The sequence below is a fragment of the Colius striatus genome, chromosome 2 (genome assembly GCF_028858725.1).
Source record: "Colius striatus isolate bColStr4 chromosome 2, bColStr4.1.hap1, whole genome shotgun sequence".
Classification (NCBI taxonomy): domain Eukaryota; kingdom Metazoa; phylum Chordata; class Aves; order Coliiformes; family Coliidae; genus Colius; species Colius striatus.
Window position 1 is genome coordinate 88,122,251 of NC_084760.1, and position 19,047 is coordinate 88,141,297.

General features: G+C 42.9%; 1 protein-coding gene across 10 annotated transcripts in view; it reads left to right on the forward strand.

The window, feature by feature from the left end:
- The window catches only part of RPS6KC1 (ribosomal protein S6 kinase C1), a 91,095-nt gene extending 77,053 nt beyond the window's left edge, over nucleotides 1-14,042 (forward strand). For all 10 annotated transcript variants that reach the window (XM_061991409.1, XM_061991413.1, XM_061991414.1 and 7 more), the window contains 3 exons: nucleotides 7,394-7,476; nucleotides 8,165-8,260; nucleotides 11,399-14,042. In XM_061991409.1, the coding sequence (XP_061847393.1) occupies nucleotides 7,394-7,476; nucleotides 8,165-8,260; nucleotides 11,399-11,509 (290 nt within the window). In that variant the 3' untranslated portion in view covers nucleotides 11,510-14,042. The remainder of the gene's footprint in view (nucleotides 1-7,393; nucleotides 7,477-8,164; nucleotides 8,261-11,398) is intronic.
- Nucleotides 14,043-19,047: the final 5,005 nt, after the last annotated feature.

A 19,047-nucleotide genomic window follows, 5' to 3' on the forward strand; every position in this document is an offset into this window, starting at 1 on the left:
TTGCTCTCCATGCCCCCTGAGAACCTTTATCGCATATTTGTCAAAAAACCCCCACAAAAACTAACAAAAAAATTCCCTCGCGTTATCCACCTGCCTGATGGCTGATAGTATCAGCAGTGTATCTCTTGGTTAATATGCCTTGGTATTCTGAAGGGGGGAAAATTCCAGTAACAGATTCAATTTACAGGGACAGAAACTTGAGCAAATGCCAGCCTAGCGGGGGGCCATTATTCTGCTCTATAAATAAGTTTAAAAAAGAAACAAACACACACACAAACCTGTGAATCAACATGTTTTGGTCTAATTGAGAGAAAAGAAAGATAGATGAATTTTGAAATGCAAATGATCACCTTCTGTTATTTAAGTATTGGTTTTGCCAACTTTGTGATCTTAAATATGAAGAGTTGTTACTTTTAAAAATGGAGTAATGATTATATTCTGTTCTTGATAGTCATGATTTTTAACATCAAATCGATAACACTTTAAAAAAAGCCTCTTAATAGTATGGTTAATACCTTTGAGAAAGACAAAAATGTCTACAGCCACAGCCCTGTCAACTCAAACAGGTTAACTGGAGGATTTACTCATCTAGAGAAATGTTTTACGTTCTTTTTCAATCTACCCTGTGAAATGTCACATTGTAGAAGCAACTTGCTGGTCCAACATCTTGTGTAAATACGATGTGTGAGGGAGATGTTTTATTTAAACTCTCGGAGTTCTTGTTCTAGGAGCAGGGATGAGTTCTGTCGCATCCCTGTTAGTGTTTTTGGAGGACAAGATTTCAGAACTGGACTGCCTTTGGAGTCTTTCTTTCTTGTCCAAACAATGAGTTTTCACCAGACTGTGTTTAAAAAAAACTGGAGATGTGCTTGTTGAGATGGTAAAGCCAAGGGGAGCTTAGCTTCATAGAAAATGTAAGTAGGAAAGTGACTGTCAGTAACGCATCATACGATTCTGATGCTTTCATAAGCTGTGTGCTGTAATCGGGCCTTACTGACACAAATGAGCCTTTGCGGAAGCCTGTGCATAAGTATACAGTAAACTTGATTTTATCTGACCTTCTACTAATTGTACATAATGCAAAACCTGAGCAAAAAGAAGACTTTGTGGGTGAAGGATTTTATTCCAAAATAGACCAAAATGTTTCAACGTGCAACTTGATTTTCTTACTCCCAAATGAAGATGTCACTTGTGCTCTTAGACAACTGAAAATACAGCTACAAAGTGCAGCTGATAACCTAAAACATATGGCATGAGAATAAAAATTGCTAGGTTGCTATTATTAGCCTGTGTGCTATAATTTTTATTTACTGAATAAGGAAAAAACGGTTTGCCTCTGTTTACCACATAAATAATACGCAGATTTTCCAGCATCAAATATCTGTGTATGTGTTTTTCAGTAGGAGTTTGCAGGCGCTCATTAAATCTGCTATTCTCTATTATAGTAATTTAATTTGAGTAGGTTGTTTAAGAAGCAAAATAACTGTGGTAGATTAAAGTGCCATTGACCCTGAGAGGTGTCGAGGGGTGGGCTGGACTTGTGGTTCTAGTGTAAGACTGGCCTTCCTAGATTTTATCTCTGACTCTGTACTAGTTTTTGTGTGGTATTAATGTCTCAGGATAATCCTAAAAAGGAAAGGAAAAGAATAAAACAGAGCAGGTGAATGGACTTGGAGCAGGAAAGACAGAATGCTGGGCAAGCTTAGTTTAAAAAGCCCTGGCAATAGGAAATAGGACCGAACATTAACATGAAAAGTATATGGTTTGATGTTATGTTATATGTTATACAACATACATGTTATATAACATGTAACATATGTTGTAAGTTATAAAAGTGTATGGGTTGATATGGTTTGAATAGCAAGGAGAGGTCTGGAGCAGCAGAAAGGGTAGATTATTGTGAAGCTGGGAATAATGAGTTGACAACAGTTATTTGGACACTTGAGTGTCCAACAGAAAACAATGGCAGCTGCCTGCCCCCAAAATAGCAAGGTGCTGTGAACTTGGAGTAGGTAATTGAAAGCATAAATTTGAGGAGAGAATCGGGCATTTGCAGAAAATAATCTGGTGTTGTTTGGCACTCAGACTTGTTGTAAGAACACGACATGTTTTAGGTGAAGTATGTAGACTCTGCAGCTAGAATAAACAGTAAGATGTACCAAAGCTGTTGGTTTGTTAAGATCTGGTATTTTAGTCTGACTGTCATAAAAGCTGGTGAATAACTCGGGAAGAAACTGTAGTTTACCTGTGTGGTGTGGTTGTTTTTGCTTTTTGTTTATTTTCTTTTAAAGTTTTTGAAATTATTATTACAGCTGGGGCTAAAACTCAAAGATATCATGGAGATGCCTTTTGAAAATAAATGGAGCTAGCTGCAAGGTTAATTAGTGTTTGCTCTGTTACTGATGACAGAGCAGTAAAAAGTTTCTTTTTCTTTTGTCACCTGATTATTTTAGAGGAGGTTTTCGTTTCATCTTGGGCTGCTAAAAGGAAGAAAGAACACAGTTCCCTCTATTTATTTATTTTTTTCCCTTTTAATGACGTGAGGAAATTTGTTCCAAAAAGGAACATAGGTGCTCATGTTTTTGAATACTTTTAAGATGAATCTTCCTATTTTCATACTCCATTTGATCTTAGCAGATGTTCATTGGACTTGCCTCACTACTTTATTGTTTAAAGACCATGGTAAACTTTTTATACTTAATTATAGATGGTTTAATACTGTGTTTTATAAATTGCTAAAGCACTTTAGGCAAAGCATTATGGCCAGATTGCTTGTGTGATGTGTTATTTAGTGACTGTATCTCACGATATCTTGGCTGACTGAGTCTGCCTGGAGTAAATTAGCTTGGACTCATTTTACTTGGTTCTTTGCAAATGCTTTTTTACATATATAGATATTAAAAAATGATGAAATGGTAAGCTTTTAGAATTAAATGAGTGTAAGTTAAATAGAATTTCCAAAGCGACTCTAATGGTTTTTCATGCAATGCCGTTTATCTTAATGCCCACAGAAAAGGAAAACAGTGTGTCTGATGTTTTCAGGATGTTGGACAAGTCCATTTCCTCCTGAACGGTTTCAGACACCTGGTGGTAGTTCAGATGGGTCTCCTTGTTTTATTAGGAGTGCAGAAACGATGCTTGAAGGTGTGCTGTTTCTTCCTGAAACCTGGGCTAAGGGAAAGGGCCTCCTCAGGTTTTTTAAATCCTTATCCATCTGTCAAGAGTCAAATGGTTCCCTTCTTAATGCCAGGGAAGCCACCTCAATGCAAACCCCTTCCTGTCTGTTATGTGTTTGCAGAAGCAGTACTTTCACCTGGAGCCTATTGTGAACTGACTTCAAGTGCATTTTTTTTGGATGCTACAGTTTATCCGACAAAGTTTTTGAACTGCTTTTTTGTTCTTGGTGATTCAGTCTCTGGCTTTAGTTGTACAGTGAATGTCTGAGTCCATCTTTAAGCCTGACTTCTTTTATGTTAGCTAGTGCTTGTGTGTGGTGGTTGGGAGGCCTCATTGTCAGCCTGGGAGGAAACTGTGTTTGGGAGAAAATGTCTGAGGTATGGTAGAAAAAGCATTTGAGAAGGATATATTTCAGTGAGAGGGATGTATTTCAGGTTAAAGTGCTGTAGAAGGAAAGAGAAAGTTTGAGTATGTGTGTTCAAGAGGTGAAATTCTGCTTTTTTACTTTAGAACAGACACTTCTGTTTAAAAATACAGAGTGTTGTCAGCTACCTTTCCCTTATCAGGAAGTAAGATGTTACTGTGTATAATGTAAATATTGAGGTAAGTATGGAAACCATAAAGAAATGGCCTTTCAGTTGAGACCAGCTGCTCTGGAAGGAAGACAGTACTGGGTAGTGAAGATGTTTACCTGTAGCATCTGTATCTTATCTGAACCCAATGACATTTTACAAGTCTCCTTCCCTTTAGTTACCTCAATTGTTCCTGGTGAAATTGCTTCTGTGCAGGAATTGAGCATTGCTGTTGACCTGTGATACATGTGCTGCTTGGTGCTAGATGTCCTTTGGGCATGCTTTTAGGGCACTTTGATTTATTTCTCCAGTTTGCAAGGGTTTTGTGTTAGAGAAACACGTGAATACTTTTTTCCTGTGAATTTTGTACTGCTGGTCTTGGAAGCACCGACACTGTGCACGTGTGTGCGCATGTTCATGTTTGTACAAATATAGATAAGGTCCTTGATTTCAAGGTTCATGAAGTAAAGAATTGGCACAAATATTCCCATGTTACTCACTTATGGGTCGCTACCATTTATTGTCTAAATTACCTTGCTGATGGATTGAGATGAAAATGTTTTCTTAGTGAAGGCAGATATTGTAGTTGGGATTTATTGCAATATTAAAGCTTTAAAAGAAGCGTATGCCCTGTGCGGTATATTACATTAGCTAGCTACTCTGTATCACTTGAAAGCACTTCATAATCTATAGTTTCTAAATTTTCCCATGATGTCTAGTCAAGGTAAAATGCAGTAATATTGATGTGGTATCCTGAACTTATTATGATCAGCATATTGCATCAGAAGTAATGTGACCTATTTGAAGTAAGGGAATGTAAACAACACCTATTTAGTTGTACTATTCATGATGGGGTTTTTTTTTTTCTTTTTTTAAGGAAAGCATATATGTTATTCTGAAGTAAGGAAATTTTGGGACCTAGAGAAAGCAGCAGGAAAGCAGACCTTGCTGAGCTAAAATGTAGATTTTGCAAAAAAGGATACTCAGGTGTTCCCCTCAGCCGAGTTGTTAGTTTTTGGTGTGGATGCCTTGTCATGTAGTTTCTGCTGTGTGCACAAGAAGTCAGACAGAGCTCTTCAGCCCAGGGAAAAATCTGTGTTACTTGACTCTTCTCAATTTATCCTACTTGTGTCATTTTGCTTGCAGTCAAAAGTGGATGAAAGAGTTCAGTGCTGCTCTCAAGAGACCTGCAGCGACATTTGTTTTGACTTGGCATGTATCAAAAGTGTTCTTATGGTTGAAAAGATGAACTTGGATTTTGGAGAAGTGAACTCTAGTTTACTTTTTGATTCTTACTCTGTGTTCATCTTCTTCATCAGTGAAATAAGTGAGGTTACCTCAGCTTCCTGTAGTGGACATTGAGTGATTCTGTGAAAGGAGGCAGTGTAACTTGGATGCCTCCTGACATCAGGCTCAGCGTCTGTGATTGGCAACGTAAAAGGAAATAACACCAAAACTCAGAAATTATTTTTTTTCCCCATTATATCTTTCCCTGTGCTCACAATGATTTTTTTTTTTTTCACCTTTAGAATATTTTTTATATTGTTCTGTAACTCAAGGGGACTCCACTGAACATCTCTAAGGATGTATGGATCTCCTTTTGTGGTGTTACTCTAGAATTGAAGATATGTCAATATGGGAGAGATAATGGTAGTATAGGAACTGAGAATGTAGTAGACAATCTTAACTAACTCTTGGCTTTGCTGTCCTTATTCTGGAATAAGTGTAGAATTTAATTTAAAAAGAAAAATCTTCACTTTTTTGTAAGAAAGCTTTCTTAGTCTAGAACAACCACAGGATTAAGGCCGTACGGGAAAGAAAGCTTTGTTCTAAAGAAGCCTAAAGTATTTATTTTCAGATTTTACTTTCCATTCATGTTATCTTGTTTTTTGAATCTGCATTATTGGAACACAGGACACTGGGAAATCACAATCAGACTGGAAACGCATTTCCATTCAATGGGTTTCACAGAGAGATGCTGTGAAATCCCTTCACCAGCTGGTTCAAGTGGAAGATGCAACTTTGGGGTTTTTGTTTTTTGAAGGACACTTAAATGGGATGTCTTCCTTGCTAAAGGGATGTAAAGTTTAATTGCAATAACAGGTTTTAACTTTTACACAAATTCACTCAGTTTACCATAATTTCAACGTTGTATGGATACTTGCCTGCGATCTTCAAACATGTAAAAAATACCTCATGTGTCTGCCATTATATCTTTGTGAAAGTTTCTAAGTGCTGATCCAAGTATTACTCTGTAAGGAATTAAATAAATTCTAGTATGTGGCACCTTTCTAATGACATATTGGGCATTCAAATGCCATTAATTGTAACAAACTTTTCAATGTGAGGGATTTCCTACCGGAAGAAATAACGTCTGAGCCATCCTTCCTTGTTGCTCTTGTGGCAACAGCCCCACCCTAATCCTATAAGGTGCTGAGTCTCTTCCAGCTTGTGTGGCAGCTGCCCGAGGGGGCAGCCCTCCACACGTCCCTGTGCGCAGCATGTGTGTCCATCTCTGCATCTGAGGAGGTCTGGGGCTACTACCTTCCTTTCCCTGACCCTGGAGTGTGACTCATCTGTAGTTCTCCTTGGCCACGCTCATGCTAAGCTCCATAAAATGATGAGCAAGATTTTTCAAACGTGCCACAATGCTTTTCACAGCAATGACTATGTGACTATATGCTAATTGTTGTCCTCTGCTGGGAAGCTGGTGTGGCTTTTGCCACCAAAGCTATTTTAGTGCAGCTTCTGCATTTTTTTTGACAGTCAAAATGAAGATTTAATCTTTATGGCAATCTGTTTTTCTGCCTGTTTTAGAGCAGACAGTGTGGTGTGTTTGTATTTAACAATTTTTGTAGTTTAAAGCCTGAGTCAGTGAAGACAGTTTTTCTGCCATGCATCATGCTGTTGAATACATGAATGTGTATGGAAGGGGACTGTAACTCCCATCTCGCCCCTCCGCTGTCTCTTGTGCGTGGATGGCAACGAGAGAGTGTTGGGTGCCGGCTGCATGCTGAGGAAAACAGCTTTTGTACCGAGGTACAATTTGGGCTGAGCTGTAGCAATACACAGTTGCTGGCTGTGGTTAGGCTATGTGAAGCAGATTTAGCATCTCTATCTGGTTCCCAACAGACAGGAGAGGCTATTGTGAAAAGCCTCCCATGGTGATCCCAGCAAAGGGGATGAGTTAGCCATGAGAGAAACCCTGCCCTCTCAAGACAAAATTAAGGCACACGGTAGGCTACTATAACCTCTCTTGCGCTGCTTTTGTGGATGCTTTGGGCCACTCCGTTTAGTCCAACTATTCTGACCTCGGTAAACTCTCTAAATGTGTTTTGCTTTACTGTCTGTCACTGTCCAGTTTTAGTCCAGCATAGACGAATCCTAACTGTAATACCTGTAGGTTGTGAAAATGCCCCTGTATGCATGGAAAAGGCAAATTATGCATGGAATGTATGGTATTGCTGTGTTTGAACAATGCAATCTGTAGGTGGCTAAAGGGCTAACTGAATTGCAGGCATAATGAAGGCTCTGTGGTGTTTAGTATATGTTCTGTCAGCATTAAACAGTCACCTTGTAAATATATGTTAATTTTGAAGGTGTAACTGACCTTTTAAATATTAATTGAAATGTCTGGTGTTTAGAGGTTGGTGCTATCCTAGAAGAGACAGAAGCCTGTGACTGGTGGAGCCTGGGTGCCATTCTCTTTGAACTCCTCACCGGAAAGGTAGGGCATGGGGGCAAGTTACTCAATAAAAGTGGACTCTTGGCTAGTGGTTTCTCACAAGTGATGTGCCCACTTGTCATTTTTTTGCCTGTGTTTCTCAGATGTGCTTTCCTGATCTGAATACCCTCAATTTGCTTGATCTGCATAGGACCACAGAAACAAAACATGGTCAAGCTTCAGCAGAGCAACTTAATAAAGCTGTATCAAATATGAGACTGAAAAAAAAAACTAAAAACCATGCTACCCTCTTAACCACGGTGAAATCAAAGTTTTCTAACATTCCTTGTGTACATTTACCCAATTTTTGGTCTAATAGTTTCAGTATTATTTGCTGGGACAATGTAGAAGTCATATATTGCTGTTACACATAAATTCGGTATTTTGAGACAAAGAGTGCTCAGCAAAATCAAACTGTGATTAGTTGGTGGGTCTACAAGCAAAGTCCACCAAATTACCAGACTCTTCCAGGTTGAGCAGTAGAGCACCAGCACTGGGACATAAGATGTTCTAAAACTGTATCTCCAAGGGTACCTCAGTGCCTGTAGACGTTCTGCCCAGAATTAGTACTTCACACTAGGAGGTACTGAAGTTGTAGCTGTGTGTGTTGATTTGCATGTATACCAGGAGATAATCCACCATGACAATTTTTAAATTAATAAATATATCTGCTGGCTTTTGTCTTCTCCAGACTCTGGTTGAGTGCCACCCATCAGGAATTAACACTCACACTTCTTTGAGTATACCAGACCATGTATCAAAGGAGGCCAGATCACTGATTCAGCAGGTAATTGAGGGGAAGATTTGTTTTCTATAGGTACACATGTAGACTGAACAAATACTTATCTAACAAAGTTGTTCTGGTCAAGTAAGTATGAAAGCAGACAGCTGCTGATAGGAACATGGATGGGTCTTTTGTTACCACTGATGAATTTTGCCCAGCTGTCTTGTTGCATCTGGAAACTTTGACTTCTGCTGCCCGGTGTCTCTGTGGAAAACCAGAATGCTTTGCTATTTCTTCAGAGAACAAGTTTGGTCAATGTTGAGTGCTTTGGAAACACCAGCTGGTGATGCATGAACATTTGGGGAATTCTGCCCTAAATATTCATGGAAACATTTGTAATGAATTGAATTCAACTGAAAAATGTTGATGCCAATTCAGCAAGAACAGTTCAAATAACTATGAAATCTGTAACACACTGATTAGAAGTTAGGACCTTGCTGTGGTCCAAAAGCTGTAGCTGTCCTCCAGGAAACCTTCTGGATGCCATTTGTTGAGTACTTTAAATTGTGATTTCATTGTCTCTTGTCATAAGAGAATAACTGGTAGGTTGGACAAAAGGCAGAGCAGGGAATCCTAAAATATAGGCAACCATCCAGACTGATACACCATTTTCAAAGTAATGGGTGTAGCTTTACCTACTGGTTTTAAGTTACTCTTAGGTTTAGGTAGTCGTGAGTGAGAGAATAAACCTGTGGTACAGAGAATAAACTTGTAGTACAGGGTCTTGCATTTCAGGTCATGCTGTCTTCCTTCTAATTGGCTTTGACCCATCTGAGGAAGGGGAGCCTGGATCAAACCTATTCCCCTGGAATAGAGTAAGTGATATGTTAACTGTGTTGTTTGACTTGGAAGAGTACCTTGCTAGTGGATGCACAAATAATCACATCACTGAGATGTGGATTTGAAAAGAGGAGAGCGGAAAAAATGTGTCTTGAAGAAAATGAAGTTTTTGAAAACTTAGTGAGTCAAAAGGCCCAGTGACAGATTCTTTTCTGTGCCATTACTGTGAAATGAAGGGTGGAAATGGAACAAGACGCTTGGACCTCCTGTTCTGTCTAGGTGATGTGAAGTCACACAAGTGAAGGCATGTGTCTGTGTGTTTCTGACAAAGGTAGAAAGGGAAGTGACCAAAGAACAATCCCACTTTTGTATAATCTACATTTGTGATGTTAGTTGGTAGCAAATTGTTACCCTCACCGGCAGATGCTACGGGACTCAAATGGCCACAGGAAAGCAAAACCATACTAGATAGCGGGAGTTCTTCTTGTTAAGTCTAAAAGTGAAGACAAATGGAGTGGATCCAGTCCACTGCTCCTTTACGAGCGTAGGATTGTTCTTCACTGCAGACTAATGTCTTGCCTGTTTTCAAATATGCCAAAGAAGTGACTCTTTTACCACTTGCGATTTAAGTAGCAAATATATCTCTGCCACTCGCAGATCTATTACAAGGCCATATCTGTTCAGAGAACAGTCACCACAGTGCCTATTAGGTTAAGCCTTGTCTAGAGTGGTGACTTATCTGGTGGAGGTCCAGCTATATGAATTAGTAAATCACATTTTTGTTGTGTGACTAGCCAAGGAAGCTGCCATTCATTGTTGAGGAAGCCTTGTCAGGAAAAGGAAGAAAGCTCTCTTGGCATGGATAGCAATTTGTCATTGTGACTTTCCTTCCCCCCACTGCCAAGGGTAAACAGGTCAAAGCATCACAGAATAACTCTCTGGGATCAATGTTCAGCTATATAGAAAACTGTGTCAGACGTTGTCTCCTGCTGTGGCTTCCAGTGCAGGTGACTTCGTTGTAAACACCTCCTCCATTTAGCCAGCTTCTAAGAAAACAGAGATCTATTTATTTGTTTCTGGTGAAAGATGAAGTTGTTATTTTTGTGTTGGCTAGGTATTTTGCACCCCTTTTTTTTTTTTTTCCAGGCACCTCCAGGCTTTACTACCATCAAAATAGGCAACATGTCTTTTCGATAGGTACCTATTGCAGTTTGTGTTTACATCTGCTTTTGAAGATTAAAGTGCTTCTGGAAGGACAGACTCCAGAAAATAAGTGCCTATGCTTCCTTTCCACACCACTGATGCTATTTGTCTTTTAGCAGAAGGCAGAAAGACCCTGGCTGCTTCTTGTTCTCCTGGTTTGTGGAAGATACCAGAGCAGCACTATTCACTGTCACTGCGCTACCTTTGCTATGTGACATTATGACTGCAAATAGCAGAGCCATCTTAAAGTGTGTAAATTCTTATGTTTATGGATGTAGACTCACTTAGATGTTGAGTGCATTAAGGTAGGAATACACATTGTTCCAAGTGACAACTAGGAGAAGTTATCCTATTAGCTGTGGCAGGAAAAGCAAGAAAGAAATCATCCCTTTGTACTGACTGCGATTGAACAGAGTATAAACAGTTCTCTAAAACAGCAAAATATTTCTGTGTGTCTTTATTAGTCTCTTTGGAGTATTACCTTTTGCATTCCTTTTTATATGGGTTGGTATCTTTAAACAGATGTAAATGCTATGATTTCCTTTTCACATGAACTCAGCATGTGATGTACAGCTAAAAAGCAAACGAGGTGTGGAATTTTAGGAAATTTCCACGCAGCCATTACACTGTTTTGTTTCTTTCACTGGAGTTTTGACTTTTCAGTTTTAAACCATTTGTAGAACTCTTACTGACTGTGTAATATCCTGGTATTTTAGGACCAACTCACATTTTATGAAATGGAAAGTTACAGATCACTGTCCCCAATGTGACCAGTATTGTGGTGGTATGAGCAAAGGTTAACATGAAGCAAGGGCAGTGTCCGGAGTTCTACTGCTGCAGGCTCTGTCTGCTGCTCTTTCTTTTTTTTTTTTAGACTTGAGGTTACACTTGAAGTCCCAAGGTGCAGTGCTTCAGGGAATTGCATGCTGTGATCAGTGGTCTCTGAAGACTGTAGCACTGAGACTCAAGGAAAGGAGAGTCTTCTTCCATTTACTGATTTTAGGAATTTCAAGTATGCTTTGGCACTCTTGAAAGTGATTCATAGAGCAGGAGAACGGTTGGATGTCCCTTACCTTAGACCTTTCTGGAACTTTTAAGCAGTTGCTTTTGCTCTGACTTACTGAATCGTATATATTTTTTTTCTTTTCATATATCAAGCTTTTGCAGTTTAATCCTGCGGAGCGTCTGGGTGCTGGCGTTGCTGGTGTTGAAGACATCAAATCTCATCCATTTTTTGCCCTTATAGAATGGGCAGATCTGCTGAGATGAGAGATGCATGCCCTTCGAACAAACTCAGGTCAAGTGGACAAGCTTCTCCGGCACTGAAGCACCCTGACCTACTTCCTTTGGATGTCTCGAGCCATTTGGACACGATGACTAAAGGATGCTGGAGCAATCAGGCCAGAAGTGAACACTTTTAACTGGAATCACTGGTTGTACAGGGTGCTAGCTTATTTTTATGGCGTCTGGTTGCTACATGTGTGTAAGTCTCTTCAGCAAAGGGTGGTTTATGATGAAACTCCTGGGCACCATGTTTAGCACTGCCAGCTTGTCGACCAAATAGGAAGAGGAATGTGCTCCTGGTGCTGTGTCTGATGATGGAAGTGTCTATAGACTCTGCCAGTTGAAAGTATCTTTTCTAGTGTCAGTAGACCATTTCCCTCTGCTAAGTGCGGCTCTGGGGGGTGGGGGGAGTAAGGAGCAAATAATTTATTAATGACATATGCTGAAGAAAAATACTAAAATGCTTTATGCAAAAGTTGACACATTCAAAATAATATATCCATTAAAAATTAAGACAGCTTTTGCATAATACTGTGGAATGTGTCTTGAAAATGACATATCGTTTCCCACTGTGGAAAGAGCATGTAAAAAGCAAATAATGCTGTCAAATGTTGTACTTTGTTGGCTGGCAATGTCTGTTTGAAACTTTTGACTCTGTTGTATTTGATAAGCTACGCGTTAAAGTCACTACAGAAAGGGAAATCTTCTTTTCCTCATCTGGATAAACACTGCTTTACCACTCTAATAAGGAGCAAGAAAACATAACGCTAAATAAATGTATAGATTAAAAAAGGAAAAGTTCTTCTCTCATCACTGCAGCCACCACTTTATCACTTAATGAACTTTACTTCCTCTGAGTGTCCTATTTTTAGCTGCAACTTCAGGAAAAAAAGCTTTCTGCTCGTGCTCTTCTGCTTGAGGAAGCTTCTGAACTCTCCTGTTTGTTTGTTAATAGTCTTAATAAATCAAAAGAAAGCCTTCACCCACTCTGCTGCTCAAACAGGAAGAAGCCTGGGATTTGCTCATGCCAAATGACTAAGTGACATCTCTGAGCAAGCCCTGGTGGGTAAGACTTGGGTGTGAGCCAATTAGCTGACCTGTTTGTTTGTTAGAAAGGTCTGGAGAATGGGAGAGGAATATAAGACGTGCAGAATATTTTGCTTTTCACTGCTAAGCAGCCATGTTTGTGTGGGTACCTGACGTACAGATGCTGTGCTCTGTGGTGCTTGTGCAGATTTTGAATCTCTGGGTTTTTTTCCTAATGTTCTCTTTGCTCTCACTTTTTTTTTCTTCTTTTTTTTTTTTCTCTCTCTTCATTTTCTTCTTCTCCCCAGCTTTATCCGGAGAACAAAGGGCAAATTCCTTTGGGAAAGTGAGGTGACAGCAATGATTATTGAATTTACAACTCAAAAAAAAAGAATATCCCTCCGTTTGTATTTTAGCAGTGTATTTTATGGGCACTCCCAAAAGTACATCTGCACAATCTCCATCTGTTAGACACCAGGTCGGTGCATTCAAATACAGTGGAAAAGGAAAATGCTTCACTTAAACAAAGGAAATCTGGAAACTTTTTTTTTTCCTTTTAAAATTATTCCACTCCCCTCTTTTTTCCTTTCTTCCCTTTCTTGTGATCACCAGGCCAGCAGAGAGGGGCTGTAACAACACTGCAGGTTGTAACCAGGTCACTAGTATCACTGCCTACAGATTGCTGTCCAAGATTACATCACTCTCAGAAACTGTGTTTCAACCTACCACCCTCTGGCTTCATAACAGGAACTCCCTCAGGTGAGCCACAGGAACAACTTCCTGCACCGAGCGGGTCGGAAATCTCTAATGTGGGGACCAAGCTGATCCAGAGCTTCCTTCCAGCACTGCCCTGGCTGTGACTTTGGAGAGGGCTTGTTGCTCAAGGGAAGCCTCCCTTCCCTGGGCCACCTGACTCCATCCCGGGGGCTCTCTAGCCTGGCTACCAGATAACGTCGTTGCCCGTGTTGATCCATCCCATTGTATTTGCCTGGTGATAACTGTACAAAAAGTATTTTTCTCTGTTACTTTAAAGTATTCCCTTGTTTGGGTTGTCTCCATGTGCTGTTGCTAGTAAAGGCAGGATAAGGCAGCACGGGAGCACAAGCTGGTTTCTGTGAGCAGCAGAAGGAAAATGCCATTTTAGCAGAAACCAGATGACCAGCCACTCTCACTGCAGAACATTTGGTTTAGTTAATAACACAGAAATGTTTCTTTTACAAGAAGGTCAGTAATGAGGAAATCTAGATTGTGGAAACTAGAAGGAATGGGACACTTGGCAGGATGGCTTACCAGAAACGATCCTTTGAGGTGCTACAGGTTTTTGTAACCTTACTGCTGACTCAGATAATGGTTTTGCTGAAGGAAGCTCAGTCTGGAGTTAATTGCACAAAAGAAAGCTGCTTCTATGTATATGTTTTTTCCTTTTAACATGTATTATGTTGTGTTGGTGTTTACATGTGTTCCTTTAATAAACAAAACCTTTCAAGCCTAATTCAGACCTTGGGTTTCTGAACTTTACGTTTAACACTTGAAGACAATTCTTCCTACCTCTAATCAGTGCTTTTTGTCCTTGGCTTTTAAGACTTGGAATGTTCTAAATATCTTCCTTTTAGTGCCTCTTGTGAAGCCCTGTGGTGCATGTCTCTATTTCGCTGACTGTTAAAGTAGTACAAAGTCCATTCTGCCTTCTTTCCGTTACACCTAATGTCTGGCAGCAAAACGTATCAGTGTCATTTTATTTACAGGACTTAGTGAGGGTCTGTGTAAAATACAGTAAAAGAAATCAATACATTTTCCCTCTCCTATGGGTGTCCAGGTAAGGCAGATAACGCTTGGGATGTCTCACAGTGGTAGTGCATTGCACTCTTTCAACCACTCTAATGTTTTTTGTGGGGTTTTTTGTGTGTCCTGCTAAGAAAACCTGGGAGACAAAATGTTTGAAGGCTTGCACTGGGTAAAATGGCTGTGAGGTGAGCCAGGACCTGCAGAAAAAATTGCATCTTGTGAAATGCAAGGGGCATAACTTTGTTCGCTTTTTAAGCTTTATTCACAGCTTCTGTGCTCGTAGCACAGTTCCTCTATCTCCTGTGAAAATCATCTCTCAGACAGCAGTCGCTGTCAGGCTGACTCTGGGCGCCCCTTTGGGATGCTGAGTTGGCAGGGTTACCTGCGCCGGAACATCCACCCCGCTCCTCTCCCCAGTGCTAAACGTGTTCCTTGGTGCGTCCCCGCAGCGAAGGGCACTGGGATGAAGAAGGCTGGGGGGAGGTCAGCCTTCTCTAAATGAAGTGCTCAGCATAACAAGGTACAGGGAAGTGTGAAGTAAACCACGATGGGATTTTTTTTTATTTTAGTGTGGTGTCATTTGTTTTCTCAAGGACACTGAGTAGGAAGCTGGAGAAGCAGAAACTTCCTCTCTGGTGAGATTTATGGTAGGGATTTTAGCAATAAAATGAAAAAGTACTTGTGTTGATTTCTAGAGATCTGCGCTTTCTGCCTGGGCTTTGCTGTGAGCTGAGCCCTGTCTCCCGGCTGCTGCCCAGCCCTGTGCTCTGCATGAAGGGGACTTTCCCCGAGCCCCAGCACCTGCGGCCCGGTCTGTCTGTGGCTGAAGCACACCAAAGTCTTCCTCCAGTCAGCAGTGTCTATGGCTCAAGAGCACCTCTTGCAGCTTTCCTGCAGCTCTGTCTGTCTGCTGAGCTGCATTCGCCTTCCAAATCAGAGCCCCGCAGCTTTTTGCAGCATCTATGAAGTTGTGTGGGCTTGATTTCTGTTTCCCTGCGGCAGTGGCCTGTTAATTGTCAGCCCTTGTCTTGCCTCAGTGGCTTACTACCTCAGGCCTGCCTGTCTTTGCTGCACAGTGTCCTCGGTACAGTCTGAGAAGCTGGTGCAGAGGCCCTTTGTGTGCCAAGGGCCTCTCGTTCCCTCCTGCCATGTTTCTGCCCATGGCGCGGTGGGCTCGGTTTCCCATGGGCTCTGGCTGTGCCACGTTACCGTGGCACTCTGCATGTCAATGGTCGTTGTGTAGTGTGTACCCACCAACAAATGGCAGGATGGGGTGTGGCGAGGACCAGACCAGGCCAGGGTCTTTGACCACCCTGAGTGCCTAAGGACCTTCCATATGCTCTCACCTCCAGCTTTGGACCCCATGAGGGTGTTGCACCATGGCTGACGACAAGCACCTCGACAAGGTCATGAGGCTGGGGAGTAGCTCTTGGAGATGGGAATGCGTGTGGATGCAAGATGCGAGAGTGAGTGAGATGGTGGAACAGCAGCCGTGGTGTTGGCAGTTGCAGCAGGGGTGTGGGCGTGTATGAGAGGCTCAGGCAGCCCCCAGGACAGGATACCTGGTGTGGCTCCAGCTGCAGTGTGGGTGGGTGGGTGGGTTGGGGGGGGGGGTGGGCAGAGCCAACTCCCAGAGGGGGAAGGGCTTTGCGTAAAAGGTGCCGAGCAGCTGTTGCTGGCAGCAGTGGTTTAGACTGGCAGCACGTGGCCATCTCCTGCACTGTAGGGCAGGTGGAGGGCTGGTTGCTGCCTGAGCTCTCTGCAGCAGCAGAAGCAGGGAGACCTGTCCCACAGGTGAGGTGTCCTCAAGAAAGTCCCAATTTCTAGATGGCAAAGCAGTGGAAGGATCTCACCTCCTGCTAGCGCTATGTGGTGAAATCTGCACTGTTGCTGCTGGGCAGAGGAGGTTGATCATGGTGCAGCAGAGGATGCTCCAGACTCCCGGCAGCGAGTGACAGCTTAACAGGACCTCACTGCCTCTTGGCAGACCAGAGTCTCTTTTCCTCCAAAGGCAGCTGTGTCTCCCTCTTCTTGGCCCAGGGACCCATCAGGAGGGATTAGAGCTGCTGCCGGCGGGCTGCTGTGGCACAGTGACGGGCAGGAGGGCTAGGGAAACGCTCAGGGCTGGGCAGCAGGGAATTAGAGTCCGCTTGGGAAGGCTGTGGGCAGTCATCTTGATTCTTCACTGCTGAGATCCCAACGTTGGCAAGTTTGCGAAAAGTCCTTCTGGGGGGCGATGTTAGACAAGCCAATTGGCAAATGGTGGAGCTGGATAAAGACGAGCCAGCCAGGGACAGAGCAGATGTTGTGAGGGTCAGCAGTCCTTCTGAGCAGTGCCTTGCCAGCCTCATTTTGCTTGGCCTTGGAGACATAGCTGTTTTGTCATGGTACCACCTCAACTCTACCAATTTCTCCCATCCCCTTCCCATGAGCTGAGCCTTTCATCCCCACGGTATTTTCTAGGTTTGCCCAGCTGTCTCCATCCATGTCCTGTGTTACATCCTTCAGCCTTAGTCACAGATTTTCTTGCCCTTTCTGTGCCTTTGGCTCTGAAATGTTGCCCCAAAATGTTGAGACCCAGGAGCGGGTTATTAGATGCAGCTGTTATCCCCACATACCGATGAAAACAGAGAGACAGGATTACTCCCACAAAATGAAAGCACGGGGGTTGTAAAAGTGTTAGGAAATTGCTTACCCCAGCAGCGTGCGAGTAACGAGAGTTTTATGGTACCTTGTGCAGTGGTGGAATAACGAGGAAGGAGCCTCCAGGAGAGGGGCCAGTGCTGTGCCGTGATTTAGAGCACGGTGCGGGCTAGCAATGCTCCGCTCGCGCTTCTGCTTGTGCACTGTGGGCTGACATTTGCCAGCTCGTAACCTTCCTTTATGAACCAGCCGTGGAGAAGAGCAACAGGGTGGACCCTGAGCCAAGAGGCATATATCCTTTTTCCAGATTTTGGGGTTTGTTACATCCTTCTCCATTACTCTTCCTCCTTAACCTTCTTGCTTTCTATCCTCACTCCTACTTTGACCTCGGAGAAGTTCTCTATGACCAGCCCCTGGTCTCTCATGTTGTCCCGCCAGGCCCAGCAAAACTGTAACCCAGTGAGGTGAAGCAAGAGGTGAGTTCCTGGGAGGACTGTGTCTGCTCAGTCTACTTGCAGGCACCTCGGCAGGTTCTCTGTGATACTGCAGAGAGCCCTGACCTGACTGGCTTTCTGGGGTAAAGTAAGCGCACAGTGTGAAGCTCCAGCCCCATTAACGTCACCGGGAGTTTTGCCATTGACTTGGCTGCAGTGAGGAGCTTAGCCCTCAAATACAGAGAGAAGCCAATTTCTTGAAAACAGATATAGAGAGCTTGTTTGCTTTCCTGCTTTGGTGCAACCATGTAGTTTCAGCCTCGATGTCAGAGAAAGAAGTTGTGGCTTGTTTTTGATTTATTCTCTGTTGTGCCTGGCTGGGGTGAGGTCTGCATCTCTTCTCTCTCGGCCTTTGACTGTGCCACCAATTGACTGTGCGAACCTCTCTGTAAAACAGGGAGGGCGTTTTGCTAAGCGGCAGAGATTGGAAGAGTTAGTTCAGCACCTGCCTTGCGTTTTAAGGCTGAGAAGTCTTTGATGGGCAGAGCTGCACATGCCCTGTTAGGGTGACTGAAGTGCAGAGGGCTGAGAAAGGCAGGCATCTGTTTTCCTCATTATTTCTTTTCATAAATAATCCCTTGTCCTTGCACCCTGGACCCTGACAGCATTTGGAACGTGTTGGGTGTGGGATTTTTTTTCCCCCCTGCTGAAACTTATTCATTTGGAGAGCAGTTAAACAATAGGTTTTTTGTGTAAATCTTTACCAGAGAAATTGTCGGGAGAGATTTCTGCCCCCCTCTCCCGTCTATCTTCCTTTTGTCTCCTTCAGTCGTCGGGGTCGGGATCCGCCGCCAAACGGAGACCGCAGTTACTTTTGCAGGCCCCAGATGCCAATATGTGGCAGCATCTGGCTGGTTGGCAGGCGCCGGGGCCTGTGCCGCAGCCTGTCACGCGGCGGCGGTGGCGCTTGATGGGCGCCCTGCTTCTGCGAGGATATGGTCCCAACCGAGGAGAGGGATCGCAATTAAATCCACGAAAGGAGGGGCGGTGTCGGGGAGGACGGCTGCCGTCAGAAGCTGCGCCGGCTCCCGGCCCCTGTGGTTTTTGTCCTCTTTGGCAGCGCCTCGTGTAACCTTACCTTCTTGTGCTGTGAGCGGTTTGGGTGCCTTAAGGCATGGAGCTCCTTGAAAGAGAAATACAAATCACTAAAAATGTAGAGATAAAACCCTCTCCTTAGAGGCCATGTGTTTGGCATGGGAAACGCGTGATAACAGCTTGCTTTAGAAAGGTGACATTTCCACTGAAGGCTGAATAATAAAAAATGCATTCTAAAAGCCGAGCTTTTCTCTCTCTTCTGATATATTAGACTTTTGTAATGAAGACAGCTTCTGGGACCAGGGAAGCTACTGCTTCCTTGAAATATATGCGGGGGAGCTCTCCCCGACCCTAATGGGTGTCGCATGTGGCTCTGGCTACATTAATGTTTCAAGCTCTATTAAAAGGGATTGTGAATCAAAGCTGTCTTTCCCTAACTTTGCTTTAGCTCAGGCTCACCCCTGTAGACAGACGTGCGCAGGGTTAAGTCACTTTTAATACTGAGATGGATAGATAAGATTCTAATATGTGAGTTCTGTT